The 16,020-nt window shown below is 37.5% G+C and overlaps 1 protein-coding gene across 10 annotated transcripts in view; it reads left to right on the top strand.

Moving 5' to 3' along the window:
• Positions 1-16,020, top strand: part of gramd1b (GRAM domain containing 1B) — a 173,401-nt gene that overhangs the window by 149,104 nt on the left and 8,277 nt on the right. For 9 of the 10 annotated variants that reach the window (XM_015400077.1, XM_015400076.1, XM_015400074.1 and 6 more), the window contains 11 exons: positions 4,518-4,602; positions 7,797-7,900; positions 7,999-8,094; positions 8,256-8,336; positions 10,858-10,973; positions 13,613-13,775; positions 13,889-14,078; positions 14,174-14,317; positions 15,133-15,251; positions 15,343-15,485; positions 15,560-15,663. In XM_015400077.1, coding sequence (XP_015255563.1) covers positions 4,518-4,602; positions 7,797-7,900; positions 7,999-8,094; positions 8,256-8,336; positions 10,858-10,973; positions 13,613-13,775; positions 13,889-14,078; positions 14,174-14,317; positions 15,133-15,251; positions 15,343-15,485; positions 15,560-15,663 — 1,345 coding nt within the window. Of the gene's footprint in view, positions 1-2,973; positions 3,401-4,517; positions 4,603-7,796; positions 7,901-7,998; positions 8,095-8,255; positions 8,337-10,857; positions 10,974-13,612; positions 13,776-13,888; positions 14,079-14,173; positions 14,318-15,132; positions 15,252-15,342; positions 15,486-15,559; positions 15,664-16,020 lie in introns of those variants that run through there. The other variant, XM_015400081.1, reaches the window with a different exon arrangement.

Here is a 16,020-nt window from a genome sequence, read left to right as displayed (position 1 = left end):
TTTCACTGTTTCTGTATTCTACTGCCACATAATAAGTGGAATTATTCATCTTCAGATTCAACTGTTAACTGAAGTTAAACATGAAAATGTTTAACATGTAACAATTGTTCTTATTACACATTGCACTGATTTGTAATGTACTGTCCCAAAAACATTTTTCCTTAAATATCATTATAATCAACTGTTTTACATTATTAACTACTTGAGCCATTAGTATTACTCTGAACAGCATGGGTGTTTTGTGGGTGACACCCTCAGACTGACACCCAACTGTGTCAGGCTGTCTTCTCTCTCAACCCAGTGGGGTTTGATGAATGAAAATATCTCAGTTATATTAAGGTTATTTTTATTGGAAAACATTGTAATAGCCGGAGTCCTATTATATAAAAAGCCAAAGATTGGATATCTTACATAGTATATATATATATATATATATATATATATATATATATATATATATATATATATATATATATATATATACTTTTATATTTATATATATATATATATATATAATAGAACTAACTGGGTTTTTGTGGGTTAATGTTGTTTATGCTGAGTGTTGCCCTACTGACCCATTGCACCACATAGATAAGGTTGAAGCTTTGAGGGAATCCATGTCCTGGATCNACAGAAAATGAAAGATAACAAATCTCTCTATATATATATATTTATATATATATTTATATATATTTATATATATATATAAATATATATAAAATATATATATAAAGTATATATTAAAATATATACATATATATTCAAATATATACACGTGTGTGTATTTTTTTTTGCTGTTTCAACAACTTTTCTACTTGAAACAGTATGGTTGCAGATAAAAACTGTCTGTATTTAACAGAAGAATGTATAGTTTAAAGGCATATGAAATAGATTACCCTAACAGAAAGGTTCAACCTTTAAATTAAGTTTTTAGACATTATCTATGCATATACTGTATATGTATAAATTTGCAATATGGTCTTTGTCTGCTGAGTTTCTACCATGTGTATGGCTCTAGCATATTATTTTGACCCTAACTATTTGAGTTTTAGGTGTGAGGCCCAAGTGGGCTCCACATAGAACGTTACTAAACTTGGGATGCGTGCCACTGTCCACAGTGACGCAGTATTCCTTCTTTGTTTTTTTGTCAGTCCAATAAAAAATCTTAAGTTTAGCAAGTGTCCATGAGTCTTTCAATTGGCTTAGATTTCAGCTGACTGTTGTTAGAATGTTGTGGAAAGTAATTTAATTTAAGATAGGTCTTACAGTATAATGGCAATCTAAAAAATACAGAGGAAATGCATATGAACATCTGAATTTCAAGGAAGTAAGAAATAATAATTGTATTCCTAAAAGGAAAAAGGTAAAAGTGTGGCGTAATATTATGTATTTATCTCCTTATTCTTCAGTCATACATTTTTTTTGGCCTATAGATCTATAACTATTAGACCTTACTTGCATGTCAGCCTGTGTGTGCATGCGTGCAAATGCACCACCTTTAAGCATTAATGGCCTCCATTATCTCGTATACCCTTAGAATTAAATAACCAGATGTTCTAAAATAGACCATCATTCCATTTTCGTATTCTAAAAATGCCTGTTTGTTTGCTTTGCATCTACATGTTTGTCTCAGTGCATCTTTGGTTACCAGAAAGTTAGCATCCAGAAGGCAAACACCAACAAGCAGTAAAAAAAAAGTGAGAACTGAACCTAAAGTTAATTAAGGTGGTTTCTATTTGCGTTAATAAAATTAACAGGCCTTTTTCACTTTTACATTAACTTTCCTACATATTAATGGGATGAGCAGACGATCCTCCAGCACACGCCCTGGATTTCTGTACCAGTCTCCTGTATCCCCTACTGTTTGTTCAGCAGGTTAATAATAAACCGGATCAATACACACTATGTATCCGCAGCCGTACGTCATCCCTCGGCTGATACTGTCACCTAAATTGTGGGCGCTGCATTAGTCATAATGGCTCCTTTCTTTGTCGTGTTTATTGAAGAAAAGGTAAAGAAAAAAGAAGAACAGATGTAACATTACGGTTGATTTTGACATAAAAATCCTCACTTCCAATTCAGTTAAAGCAAAGACGTTCTAGCAGCATTGCAACTTTAACTGTATTTTTATCTTTCATAATGTCAGCTTGAACGGGGGTGCTAAAAAGAAAAGTGTGTGAATCTGGATTATACATTTAGTTTGTCCAGCAGGAGGCCCAGGAATTCAAACCGTTTGCTTTTTGTTCTTTTTCCAATCCCCTCTGAGACCTGCAGAACTATTCCATACCTTCCTGTTTCGAGTTCAACGAAGTTGGGTAACGTGCTCCTGGAATGTTTTGAAGGGCTGCAAAAATAGAAAGCACTGAGCTCCCTAGATCTTCTCAGAGGGGGTATCAAGTATCAAGAGAATGGGGAATGGTCTCAGTTCCAAGGAAGGAAGAAGCACTTTTAGACTTCCCGCTGGACTTGGTTTTTGGTTTTAGCTTTTCTGTTTTGCATCTTATACAGTAGATAGAAAAAAAAAGTCACCTTCACTGTAGGTCAAGACTCCCTGTCCAGACTCTGTTAAGATTGATAGTGTTGTTTTGCACGTGGAGGTAACTGTAGGTTATGCTCACATCTGTTCTCAGTAACTCAGCCACTCTATGCAGAAACATACCGAAACAGCCAGAAAACATCATTCTCTTTTCTGAATCAGTCTCCCTGCTCTCAGCTGCTATATGTCCAGCTGAGTCTTTTCCTGGATGAGACCTCACCACAAAGTAAACTTTCATCATTATTTGCTGCTTGTAAACAGAGTGATTACAACAGAGCAATCCAACCTGGTCAGCACCACACACACCCAAAAACACACACACACACACACACACACACACATGCTCTAATCACACACTTACTTGGGAGAGTAGGCAGGAAAAAAAAAAGAAAACGCTTGCGGCATGATAATAAAGGACTTGTTGGCTGGGGTAACTAGAGGGCAACGGCCGTAACTCCTCTCCCTGTGTGTGTGAAAGGAAGCGGGAGAGCTCTGCAGAACCACAAGGCAATACAGGGATCATGTGGCTGGAGCTGTGAGCGTCCACTGCTCAGTGCTGAAGGGATTCGGTACCCGAAAAAATAGCAGGGGGGTTATTGAGGGTGTGGACACCCTGGCCTCTACAGCCGTGACTAAGGAAAGCCACAACTTTGGAACATTCAGACACCTCTAACTGAGCTGTCGGTGAACATGGAACTGGATGAGGATGGTACGATGTCGGAGTGGGAGGCCGTGCTGGAGCTGGATGAGGCGCTGGCAGGTTGGCTGCTGCAGAGTCCGGCTAGAGGGGAGTGGGGCTGGGAGTGGGGATGGGCTGCGTCGAGCCTCCAGGACCCAGAGTGGGACGATGAGGATATCCCAGCTGTAAGTTGACAACCACTTGTAAACAAGCAGAAATGTAGCTTTGTCTTTCAGCTTTGTTACTGAAGCTCCAAGCGGATGGAGCCAAAGAGATAAAGTGAGCAAACAGGCTTTGTCTTTATCGCCATGAGCGCAGCTCTGTGTACTAATTTCCAGGCACTAAATAAAACCACTGGTTTGGTTATGAGTCATATCTGCTGGAATCCTGTTTGAGCTCAGAGGTCTGTTGTTAATAGACATCGTCAGGTTGCTGTGTGGCCGACCTAATATCCCAACTGTGTTACGAGTATCTGGTTGTTTTTAGAGGCTGCTGAAAAGGTGGTGTACGCAGTTCGTTAGACAGACATCACTCACACTCTCAGAACACTGTTTTTTATTACCTACTTCTTCCTAAACCTGAAGCAGCTGAGGATTTAACCAAACAGTTCTTTATTGTTGCACTAAAATGCATATGAAGCCTTTAAGCCTGAAATGTATTTTTCTTTTGAGTAAACCTTTCCCCACTCTATTGTCAGCAACGGTTTCCTGAACATTTCCTGCTGCAGGGAAGCTTCTGGCATACATTCCAGGAACCCTCTCTATGGAGCAAATTTGGAAATTTCACACAGGCTTGGATTGGAGGATAGTTTTCCTAGAAGGGGGGATAACCTTCTGGGCATTTTAAGCCACAATGTTTGACTTGATGTTTCAACTGAGGGCTAAATACAAATTGGATTCATGGAAGTTTGTTTCTCTTTAATAGAAATCTGATAATTTAACTGGAAAACTGTAAACTTTAGACACTTGTAAAACACTCCTCGCCTTACGTTGTATCGCTTTGTTCCTCAGCATCAAGGATCATGCAGCCTTGCAGGTAGCTAGGGCTACATTCCTCCATTGTCATTCACTGTCCTTCCATTTCCGCCACCTGTCAAAAATCCCCCACAGACAGAAAGTCAATGTGTGGCTAAATGAAAGCAGACATCCTCATAGAGGCTGTGGGTGGTTTTAACCAGGTTTTCTCACGCGCTTGTTTCGCTGAAGCAAACAACCACTTGTGACTGAGCATGAGGAGGGGAGTGGGAGAGTTTCGGATGCATTTTGATGTTTTTTCTCTGTGGTTTTTCTGGTGCTGCTGCAGGTGCTGAGCCCAACATACAAGCAGCGCAATGAGGACTTCAGGAAACTCTTCAAGCAGCTCCCTGACACAGAGAGGCTCATTGTGGGTGAGTGGACACCCCACACACTGAGGCCATCTGAGGACTGCCAGGGTGCCCCCAGCCTGTTAGTAATTAAAACACGATTAATCAATGCATAGACACACATTGCATGTTCTAAGGCTTTCATTTGGCATGAATATACAATGTCTTGCAAAGTATTCACACCTCTGAAACCTTTTCCACATCTTAAGTTATAGCCATAAACTTGATACACTAATAGAAAATGATGCATTATTTAATTATGTAAGTTGTGCAGATGTTCAATGTTCTTACATTAAAAGAGTGATAATTTGGTCTGCATTTTACTCTTATTTTAGTACAAATATAGCTTTTCAGAGGTTAGTTGGAAAATACTGATGAAGAAATAACATCACAAAGAGCAAGAAACACTGCAGACAGGTCCGAGATAAAATTGTGGAGGTTTTAAATGAAAAGTTGAAAGCTGAAAAAGACATGAGCCTGAGGGGGAAGGTTCAACTTTCTGCAGAACAGTCCTCAATGAACTGCAACAATGGGATGGTTGTTTGAAATGCCCTGTTGAACTTCACGCCTAAATCCAATTTAAAATCTGTGACATAACTAGAAAAATAATTTTTAACAGAAGCCTTTCACCCATGCTGACGGATTTGGATATACGTGTTCAAAAAATAAGAATGGGAAAAAATATTCGGAGCATGTCTTCAAAGTTTTACCTTATTAAACAAGGTGCAAACTGGTTAGCAAAGCGCAAAGCTGACCTATAAAGAAGGTGCTAATTAAATTCTAATGACGAAATGGCCAAAAGTTTATGGGTGGAGGATTTGCAAATGTCAGTGTGTGCACCCACAAAGCGGTCAAACCTGAAACTGGTTGCAGGCTCAGTTTTCACATCTTTATTTAGCACAGGGGGGTCAAACTCTTGTAATTTTGGGCAGCATCAAGATCATGTATGTTCTCAAAAGGCCAGCTGTGCTATAATAGGTTGACAAAACTCATCAACACACTGTTTAAAAATTTGCTAAATATCTGTCTCTGCATTCAACGAGAACTTCTTAAAATAGAATACAGATAAAAACAGTTTTGATTCGATTTATACATTTATATATGAGCACACAACTGTTGGCCCCTCGGAATCTAGGCCAGATTTGGCTTCCAGGTTTTGAGGTTTGTGGTAGCACTTTTGAAAGCACATTTGAAAATCAGGACAATATTTTGGGTCAAACAGATGTTGATCGAGGAGATACATTTTTTTTTTTCACTTTTATTATAATTTTTTAAGTAATCATTACCATTATTACCTCCAGCTGCATGTCTTAGGTCTTCAATTTTCTTTTATGGCAACACACTGTCAGTAGAATAGACAATGTGCTCATTTATACAAGCGGAAAAAAAAAGTTTGAAAGTCTGATCCTTTGCACACAAATCATCAGAAGACACCTACTTATTCCATTTTTGTTTCTGCCCAAGCCACTTAGTGCCTCTTATTTTGTTTCTCTGAAGAACAGAGTCTCAGGCTCTAGATATGCAAAGGTGGTTGCTGACACACCCAAAAACCATGCATCTTTTCCATCAATTTTGTTATTGTGTATTCTTTTGTGTCAGTTTATTACATAAAATCTTTTTTTTTTATGTCAAATCTAAATAAAACATTAAAGTTTGATATCACGTGAAAAACTATGAAAAGGCTCAAAGTGTAAACCTAGATTTGCAAGCCACTGTTAATGCCTCTTAATGAACTTCAGTTGAGGCATTCCTTGCAGCACATAATGTTGCAAGTGTGCCTATTTTTCTGTTTAAAATAACATTTTAATCTGAGTTATGTTGAAGAGGAGATTACATTTAGCATAATGTCCTTCAAAAACCACAGCATAAATACTGTAACAAGTCCAGTAGCTGCAGTTCAGAACTATTACAACATGCTGTACTTTCATGAAATGTATCTTTAGGCCTTGGTCAGCCTGAAATGACTGTCTTTGTGTTTCCAACATGCAACATTGTGGTGAATGAATCATCATAGTCTTATTCTTCTCCTTTAAACTCTGATTAATGCAATTCATTCAAGTCTGAGTCTGTGTTAAGGGTCTTTGCTTTTTCTTCTGTTAGAGCTGTGATTTTATTCATGAGTTCCTGAAAGGAGACCACCAAGCTTCAACAATAAGTGATATAAAAATAAATAATAAAAATAAAATAAAAAAAAATAAAAAACACCCATCAATTTTCATTAATGTGAACCCAAATCTTAAAATCTTTAAGACTAAAAAGGCTTGTGTGATTTTCAAGGATTGAATCGATTTGGAAAAAACGAGGAAAAGCTTGTATAGCTTTATTTATATTCATATTCCTAAAAAGTCTGCATTATTTTTATGGGTTCATTAAATCTAAATTTGTCCAGAGTCTGAAACAAGCTGCAAAAGTTCATGAATAACTTACTTACTGAAAACTGTTTGTTAACAAAATAAGAGCCAACCTCAGTTCTGTTTTGTTCCATTATTGTTTAAACATTGTAGTCTGGAAAATATATTAAAAAAAAAGAAATACTAAAGGTAAACAGACAAGTTTAAACCATTTAAATTAAAGTTATTGTTAATATAAAGCTAATATAAAGCTATTGGGTCCCTGAGCATAACCCCACACTGCTCCCCCGGTGCCGCAAATGGCAGCCCACTGCTCCCTGAGGGGGATGGGTTAAATGCAGAGAGTGAATTGTGCTGCACTGTACTTGTGAAAGTGTAATGACAATAAAACACTGAAAATCAAGACTCTTTTAATCAGCTTTAAGCCAGCGAAGATTCTCTGCAGCCTTTTTATGTCTCTTTCTTCCTCATTTGGAGTTTTGAGAGTCAGTGTTATTCGGTGAACTTTGAAAGAATTTCCATTTTAGAAAACTACCATGTAATCATGCTGCAAAGTGTTTGTAAATGAAAGAACTATCATCTGCAGGTTAAGAAGCCTTTTTGCTAAGTTTCCAGTCATAAAGTGATTGTCCTGTTTCTCTTTATGGTTTCCTTATAAGCGCCCTTTGATTTTCTTCAAAAATGAAAATACAAAATACATTTTTGCACAATTTGACTCTGAGTTTCTAAATAAAAATTTTTAGGATCAATAACAGCAAATATTAATTTAGAAACAAGCCAAGTCAAGGAGAAACAAATGTTTTTTGCATTTAAGCATAATTTTTTTAAACATTAATTTTCCTTCACTGTGGGACCTTTGCCTTGCAGACTACTCCTGTGCTCTTCAGCGGGACATCCTCCTCCAGGGACGGCTCTACCTCTCCGAGAACTGGATCTGTTTCTATAGCAACATTTTCCGCTGGGAAACTCTCGTATGGCCAATATCTGTTTATATGTTTTTATTGTTTATTCGCAGCATTATAACAGGAGGTGATGCGTGCAGATGTAAAATTCTTGCTTATGTGTTTAGCTGACAGTGCGGCTAAAGGACATCTCCTCGATGACGAAAGAGAAGACAGCTCGTCTGATTCCCAATGCTATCCAGGTCTGCACAGACAATGAGAAGGTGAGGATTGTTAGTTGTATCTGTAGAAACATTAGAGAGACACCAAACAGGCATTGGTAAATAAAGCCTATAATGATGGCATGCTCTTAACACTAATAGATAATAATTCCAGAGTAAATTAGCATAAATGATGATTAATAGATAGATTTTCTTCCTCACAGCACTTCTTTACCTCATTTGGAGCCAGAGACAGGACGTACATGATGATGTTCAGACTCTGGCAGAATGCCCTGCTTGAAAAGGTAAATGACTAAGATCAAAATCCTTTGATGCTCTTCATACAAAACCCGGTAAAGAAAAAAAACCTTTAAGGATCTTCAGCCATTTGTATTGTTTTGTTTGTTTTTTTGTGCTTTTTATTCTATTTGAAAATCACAAACACGATAAGAAAAAAACTGAACACAGTGGGTTTGTAAGACATACCTTTGAAAAGAAATAATTGTCAAGTGTCCTCTCCCATCAATAAGATGAAAACATGCAATTAGGAATTTTAATAAAATTTTCCAATAACCTAAATTATTTAACTCTTGGGAATTACTTAGAGAAAATTATATACTTTGTTAATCACTTTCTATTAGTCTCAAAAGCAGATAACAAGTTAGGTTTGCAGGATGCACTGAGGCTTATTATTGTCACCCTTAATGTTTTCATCAAGTTTAAACTGTTTGCTGGCGTGACATCGAACCCGATTTATGTTATTAGCTTATTGGATGCTGTGTTATTCTGAAAAAAACAAATGTGCATTTCCTGTAGAGGGCATGCACTCCTTTATCATCATAGACTTTTGAAGTTAGTTTATCTTCAGTTATCTAAACCCGTTTATTTGAGATGAAACCAGATCACCTCCCATCATCATCTCACTGCTCAGAGCAGATAAATGATTGTTTATAGATTTTACACTCACCATGTCATCCTGTCAATGATTGTCATGATTTTTTTTCCCTGTTTGAATATTTATTGCTGCTCTAGTTTGGCTTTTTTTAAATAACATTTTCGTTGATAACTTCTTACACCTCAGTCTCAAGCACTGGCAGACTATTTGTGGATTGTTTTTTTTTTTTAATGAATTTTCAGTTATTTAGTAGTGGTAGGATGCGATTTAAATTTTATATTGAGTCTATCAACAAAAAAAAGCATCTTTTCAGTTCAAAAACTTTTTTCTTCTCAATTATTGAATAAAAAAAACTATATGAGTACAGTACCACAAAACGTATATTAATTGACTCTGCCAAGGAGGTTATGATTTCAGGAGAATTTCTGTTTCAGCCTGTCTGCTTACAGGATAACTTGAAAAGTTATGGACAGATTTTAATTAAACTTTTATCAGATGTGTCCCTTATGCCAAGGAGCAATCCATAAAATTTTGGCGATCATCCAGATAATAGTCTTGATACAGGAGTTTTTTTAAAAGTTCTCTAACATCGTGAGAGATATTTAGCGGAACAAGCAGTTCTCCACTAAACCAGAGGGTGGCAGCAGTGACTATTGACAACTTCAGCATCAAACTCAAAATGTCCGGAGATATTTTATTGAACACAAAACTCAAGAAAAGGAAGCATTCTTGGTTTTTTACAAGGATCAAATGAAACTTATGATTGTATGGATTTTGTTTACCAGAGGTCTGCCTAATGCCAAGAAACAATTCATTTAAATTTGGTAATGATCCATATCATGTGCGAGTTTTAGCGACAGGTTTAAGTCACAGTTTGAGGCGTCATTTGCTGCTTGGTGGAGGTCTGTGCTCTCAGAGTACTTTCCTAATTGATTTAATCCAACTATTTAGATTATACACAGCACTGGGTATTTCTATATGCCTAAGTTATTGTGTGTACTTTAACAAATTAAGATTCAACAATTGCATGGAATCTTATATATTTATCTGCCTGATTATTATATTTTCCATATCATTTTGTTATTTTTATTGTCACTTTATGTTAATTTTTAGCTATTGTAATCCTCCGACCTACCTGAGTAAAATATCTCTATATTTGACATTACGCTGACACATCTTCTCATAGCCTTATAAAAAAAAACTTTTACAGAAATATATTCTCTACTATGCAAGTTCTTAATTCTTGTCCCTTTCCAATGCTGCTCCATTGGTGAAAATTTTCCTTGCAAGCAAAACAAAAAAATCTTTGTTCCTAATTCAGTTTGCTAATATCTTCAATTCAAGCTTGGGGTTTTTCTACTTTGATGTTTTTGTCCAAACATATTTTTATATACAGCATTTTCATTTTGTATGTTCTTGCGCTGGATTATAGACCAAACTGTTTTCCCCCAGTTTGTGTCAATTTAGCCTTTTAAAGGATTTTTGTCATGCTTTCCATTGTTTCATCTGACAGTTTTCTTGTTTGGCCATGCTTCCTGTCATTCATTCTCATGCAGGTATTTGTTTTAGACTTGCAAATCATTCGGTGGTTACATACATTTCTCATCGACTGGATCTGAAAGAAAAAACTGCTCATTTGGGATGTTTTACAAAGCCACTGTGTTTTGTAATGAAATAACATACTTTACATTTTGCTCTTTCTTTGCTTTTTGTTTTACTTTGATGTGAGAAAAATGGCTGAACATCCTCTAAAGGTAGTTGCTCACCTTCTTTGTCAGAGGTTCCAATATTTCAGTAAGGCATTAGATAATTTACATTATTTATGCTTAACATACCTGCCAGATGTTGCTTACATTGCTGTTTCTCCATTGTGTTTCTATGAAATTAAAACCACCACATCTGTTTTTTGACTGTGTTTGCATACTTTGCAGCCCCTGTGCCCCAAAGAACTTTGGCACTTTGTCCATCAATGCTACGGCAACGAGCTGGGCCTAACAAGTGATGATGAGGACTATGTCCCTCCTGATGACGACTTCAACACCATGGGGTAAGTTTACATTGCACGGATTCTACATATTTAACAGAAAAAATATATAAAGCTTGCTGGAAGTGATAACAGCCAGTCAGGGGAGTGACATAAAGCCCTTATTTCTCCTGAAAGTGAAGTCTGAACCTCATAGTTTCATAAAGCTTTGGCATCACCTCATCTGGGGGAATTATTAGGAGTCTGTAAATAAAAAAGATCGCTTTAAAGGGACAGTGTGTAACATTTACCTCCATCTAGTGGTACACTAAATGAATTACAGACAACAGGCTGGTGCCTCATATATGAGAGACCTACTACGGAAGCAGAGGAGTGACATTCTACCATTTTTGAGCTGAGGGGACACATTAACCTCCCTCAGACTTATAAAATATGTTAAAATACACAATAAAAAACTGAATATTTATTTAAAATCAGGATTGAAAGAAGCCTATGGTCGTTATCTGGTCTGACCCATTTGATCAGCGCTCATCCAGTGTAGGATAACAAACTGCTGAACTACACTGCCCTGCTTCTACCATAACATCTAATTAAACTTCACTGTTATATTGAATTACTTTACCTGTCCAGCAGAAAGCCTGAAACCTCCTTGTCAGTTTTAAAGCCCTGCTCTATTATAAAGTGTCTTCACGTGGTAAGGATTGCACAGATGTAGGACTCTCTTTTTATCCAGGTTATAACTTCTGTCTCTGTTTTTGACAGACACCGACAACATGTTTTCAGATATGGGTTAAAACACGTAAGGCTGACAAGTTTGTCCCCTTTGTGCTACTCTGATCAAAAATGGCGACACAACATGGCGTCTCCAATTAAATGCACTGCCACCCATGTATTTATAAATGACTAATTCAAAGCTATAATAATGCTTTCATTTTTGATGTAAAGAAATACTTAACTTTTACCCAAAAAAAAATGTCACACACTGTCCCTTTAAGCAAGATTTTATTTATATGACTCTTATTTTAAACTAGAAAAGAAAGTAGTGGTAGCTTACTACTTGTAGCTAACGACATGAAAATAAAAAAAATACTTTCTTTTTTTTTATGTGGCTTTATTTTGAGCTCATAGTTGAAAGAAGGGAGAACAAAGTGAGAGACGAGGCATGAACAAAATGTTGATGCTGTGAGAATCAGTGACTGGGTAACCATCAGTTACTAACAACACGAAAGTTGGCATCTTGGTCAAACCTTTTTTTCAGCTTCACGGTTTTTACTGTTTCTTAACGACTCTGACCTGCATTGGATTATGCGTCTCAAACTACTGAAACACTGAGACCAAACAAACTCTAACAGGATGATTGAAAACTCAACACTAGCTTGTTAGAACCCTGATGAAGATCTGTAAAAATAAAAGACATTATTTTAGTATTTAAATCACTTTGAAATTAAACAAACATAAATTTTACCTTGAACTAGCTTAACCTGTACTTTAACCTTAAGAGAGAAATTAAAAACGGGTCTTTTTTCAAATCAAAACCGCCTCAAGTGAAAGCAAAAATAATTCGATAATCATAGTTCATCCAAGAATACAGTTTCGTTTTGATGTTTCTTAAACACCTCAGGACCTTTCTTAGGAATCCTAACCAGAAGGAAGAACTAAAGTTTTACACAAGAGAGTAAAATACCAGATAAAACAAGATCCATGCAACAACTCTGGTGTGCAGCTAGACAAAACTCCTGTCACCCTTAAACCTTCTTTGGCATGAAAGGTTCACTTTAGGCAAATAGACGTGAAGTTTTCTAGAAGACGTTTTGCCTCTAATCCAAGAGGCTTCTTCAGTTCTAACTAGTGGGAGAACTCCTACTCCTACTAAGAAGGAGGGATCAGAGCCAGCTTTTGTTTTTTCTCCTAATTCTTTTTTAGACCTACAATATGTATATATTCAGTGCTCCCCACCAATAGTTAGAACTGAAGAAGGCTCTTGGATGAGAGGTAAAATGTCTTCGAAAAATAAAAACACATGCAGTTGCCTAAACTGAACTTTTCAAGCTTGACCATGACTTGAATCTTCACAGATATCTTCTCATTTCAGAGATTTTAAACAATAGAAAAAGTTTAACAGTAACTTTTTGGTTTAACTTCATAACTCTATTTAGCTCATTCCTAAAACAACTGTAAGAATTCACTCCAGCTGATTATTTTCTTTGGCTCACATTTTTAGAAGAACCAAAACCAAAGAGTTTCTTATTGTAACGCTGGTTTATTCCATACTTCTGATTCTGCAACACAACATTGATCTGTTCTTCCTGTCTGCTGGCCGTTCCCTATAAGATCTCCGAAGCATGTGGCCTGGTGCAGATCCCCATGCTTTATTTCTACTCCTCTGCAAAGTCTTATCATATCAAACCCAACCCATTTAAAACAAACAGTCGTGAATATTTTGGCACCAACACAGCTGAGTGGGCGACAAGAGGAGAGTAAGATACTTTTCAGTATGTTTGGAATTGCTAATAGGCTCTATTTAAAAAAAAGAAAAAAAAAGTTTTTAGAGCTGCCCATAAGTTGGTTCAGACTCATTGATAAGATCTTGTAGGAGAAGATATCCGTGGACAGCTTTGGACATGCTGAGGATTTTAAAAGAAGCTGATTATTAGAAGATAAGGAAGTGAGTGGGGTTAATTACCGCTTTCTGGTGCCCTCAGGTTCAGCGAGGAGATTCCCAATGAAGAGAACGAGATAAACAATGACAACTTGACAAAGAACAGCACAGACGCCAAGCCTGAGGGGAGTCCTCCTTTACTGCACAAGAAAGTTATCCCAAATAACTCCCTTCCAAGCCCAGGAAACCATGAAACAACCATTACTGTAAGTTGCTGAATGGATTTTTAACCCAACACATATATTATTTCACCTCTGACAGAAAAATTTTAGATGAGGTCAAGCAAAATTTTCATTTGCATTTTCCTTTTTTTCTCTAGTTTGAACTCCCTGCTGAGGAATTTGCAGACTGTCTACCGGATGGTGAGCTGCTCACAGTGCCCCTAGTGGTAGAGGATAAGAACGACACCAGCGGGCCTGGTGGTCCTGTTCCCTCACCTTCGCTGGACTTTAATGATAACGAAGACATCCCCACTGAGCTCAGCGACTCTTCAGAGACCCATGACGAGGGTGGGTACTTTACTGAACCTGCCTTTTCCTTCAGAAATGAGAAGATGATGAAGACAGATGTAAGCTGTGTGTTTTCCTGTTGATTTATTATACAGGTGAGGTGCAGGCCTTCCATGAAGACCTAAATGGCAGACAACATATCAACGAAGTGTACAAGTTCAGTGTGGACAAGCTCTATGACATCCTCTTCACAGAGTCTCAGTTTATGAGTGACTTCATGGAACAGAGGCGTTTCTCAGGTCCGAAACCCCAAGCTTTACTTCTTCTGATACACTAGCTATGGATAATAAAACCAGTTCAATTCAATGCAATTTAGTTTATTTATATAGTGCCAATTCACAACACATGTCATCTCAAGACACTTTACAGAGACAATTCAACCAAATTCAAAATTTATTCAAAGCTTTCTAAAGAAAACAATTTTATTGCTTCGACTCATTGACTCCAAGGCAGTCCCTCACATCAGGCATGCTCATAGTAACAGTGGAGAGGAAAACACTGTTTTAACAGGAAGAAACCTCCAGCAGAACCAAGTAGAAAACAAGTAGACCTAAGCAGAGATAGAAAAGGAAGCAGAAATACAAAAGGCAACTGCCAACCAGCTCCCCAGGCAGCCCCATCCAGGACACACACAGCCAGGCAGACAAGCTCTGAGCCAGCTCCCATGTCAGAGGATAAAATAGAACACATACAGTTAGTAACAGTCAGAGAAGCAGGTGTAAACTGAAAAAACAGATCAAGCTCCAACATCTATAAAGAATGATGTTGATGGCAGCAGCACGGCTGATAGTCCCAGCCGAACAGGGGAAAAAAAGCAGAGAGAATATAATGTTAGAGATTGAACTAACAAATTCTGCGAGTGGAAGAATAGAGATAGAAGAGAGCAGAATGATGAAAAAGGGGTTACTATGTCCTCCAGCAGTCTAAACTTAAAGCAGCATATCTCTAGATGTAGCTCAGGACAACCAGCCTGTACAGTTAGAGCCACTCTGACTATAAGCTTTGTAAAAAAAGGAAAGGAAACCAAAATTACAGTTTTCATTTTTGCATCCAGATATCGTGTACCACCCATGGAAGAAGGAGGATGCAGGAAACCAGTCCAGGGTTATCATGTACACCATCTCTCTGTCTAACCCTTTGGCACCAAAAACAGCCACAGTCACAGAGACGCAGGTGAAATGAGCATCGCTGCTGTTTCATCCGAATATTCTCAGTTTTTCCACAGGAAGCACATTTATCCAACACATTTCTGATATTTTTTTAGACTCTGTACAAAGCCAGTCAGGAGAGTGAGTGCTACATCATCGATGCCGAGGTGATCACGCATGACGTGCCCTACCATGATTACTTCTACACGCTGAACCGCTACATGCTCACACGGGTGGCTAAGAATAAATGCCGGTTACGGTGAGTACTTGCTGGTTTATGGTTTGCCATTTTAGTCCTTTTTGTGATCTAACATATGCATTTTTGTCTCTCAGGGTTTCAACAGAGCTGCGGTACAGGAAGCAGCCATGGGGGCTGGTCAAAGGTTTCATTGAGAAAAACTTCTGGAGTGGACTTGAAGAGAACTTCCGCCAACTGGGTAAAGCTTTGTTATTTCAGTTTTGGTTTTGCATCAGTCATACAATTTACCATATGTAAAACCCTTAACATTTCATAGCATAATTGAATCTCACTGTCCGAAATAAACTAGAAACTTGACCACCCCATAACTTTGTTCTTCCTAAAATCCATGATTAGCAAAACAGGATCAATAATTGGTTTTGACATCTGGAACATGAGCATGTTCCTTAAAGGGATAGTTCGGTATTTTTGACATGAATCTGTATGACATCCCCATCTCCAGCGGCATGCAATCACACTGACTTACCCCTGGCAACATCCTGTGAGCAGAGTTCTCGTCCAGTTTTGGTCAAGCCAAAAGTAGTCCGGCAGGTTT

The sequence above is a fragment of the Cyprinodon variegatus genome, unplaced genomic scaffold (assembly GCF_000732505.1).
Source record: "Cyprinodon variegatus isolate N-32 unplaced genomic scaffold, C_variegatus-1.0 Scaffold1068, whole genome shotgun sequence".
NCBI classification, from domain to species: domain Eukaryota; kingdom Metazoa; phylum Chordata; class Actinopteri; order Cyprinodontiformes; family Cyprinodontidae; genus Cyprinodon; species Cyprinodon variegatus.
Note: the sequence above shows the minus strand (reverse complement) of the source record. Positions and strands in the feature narration are given on the sequence as shown.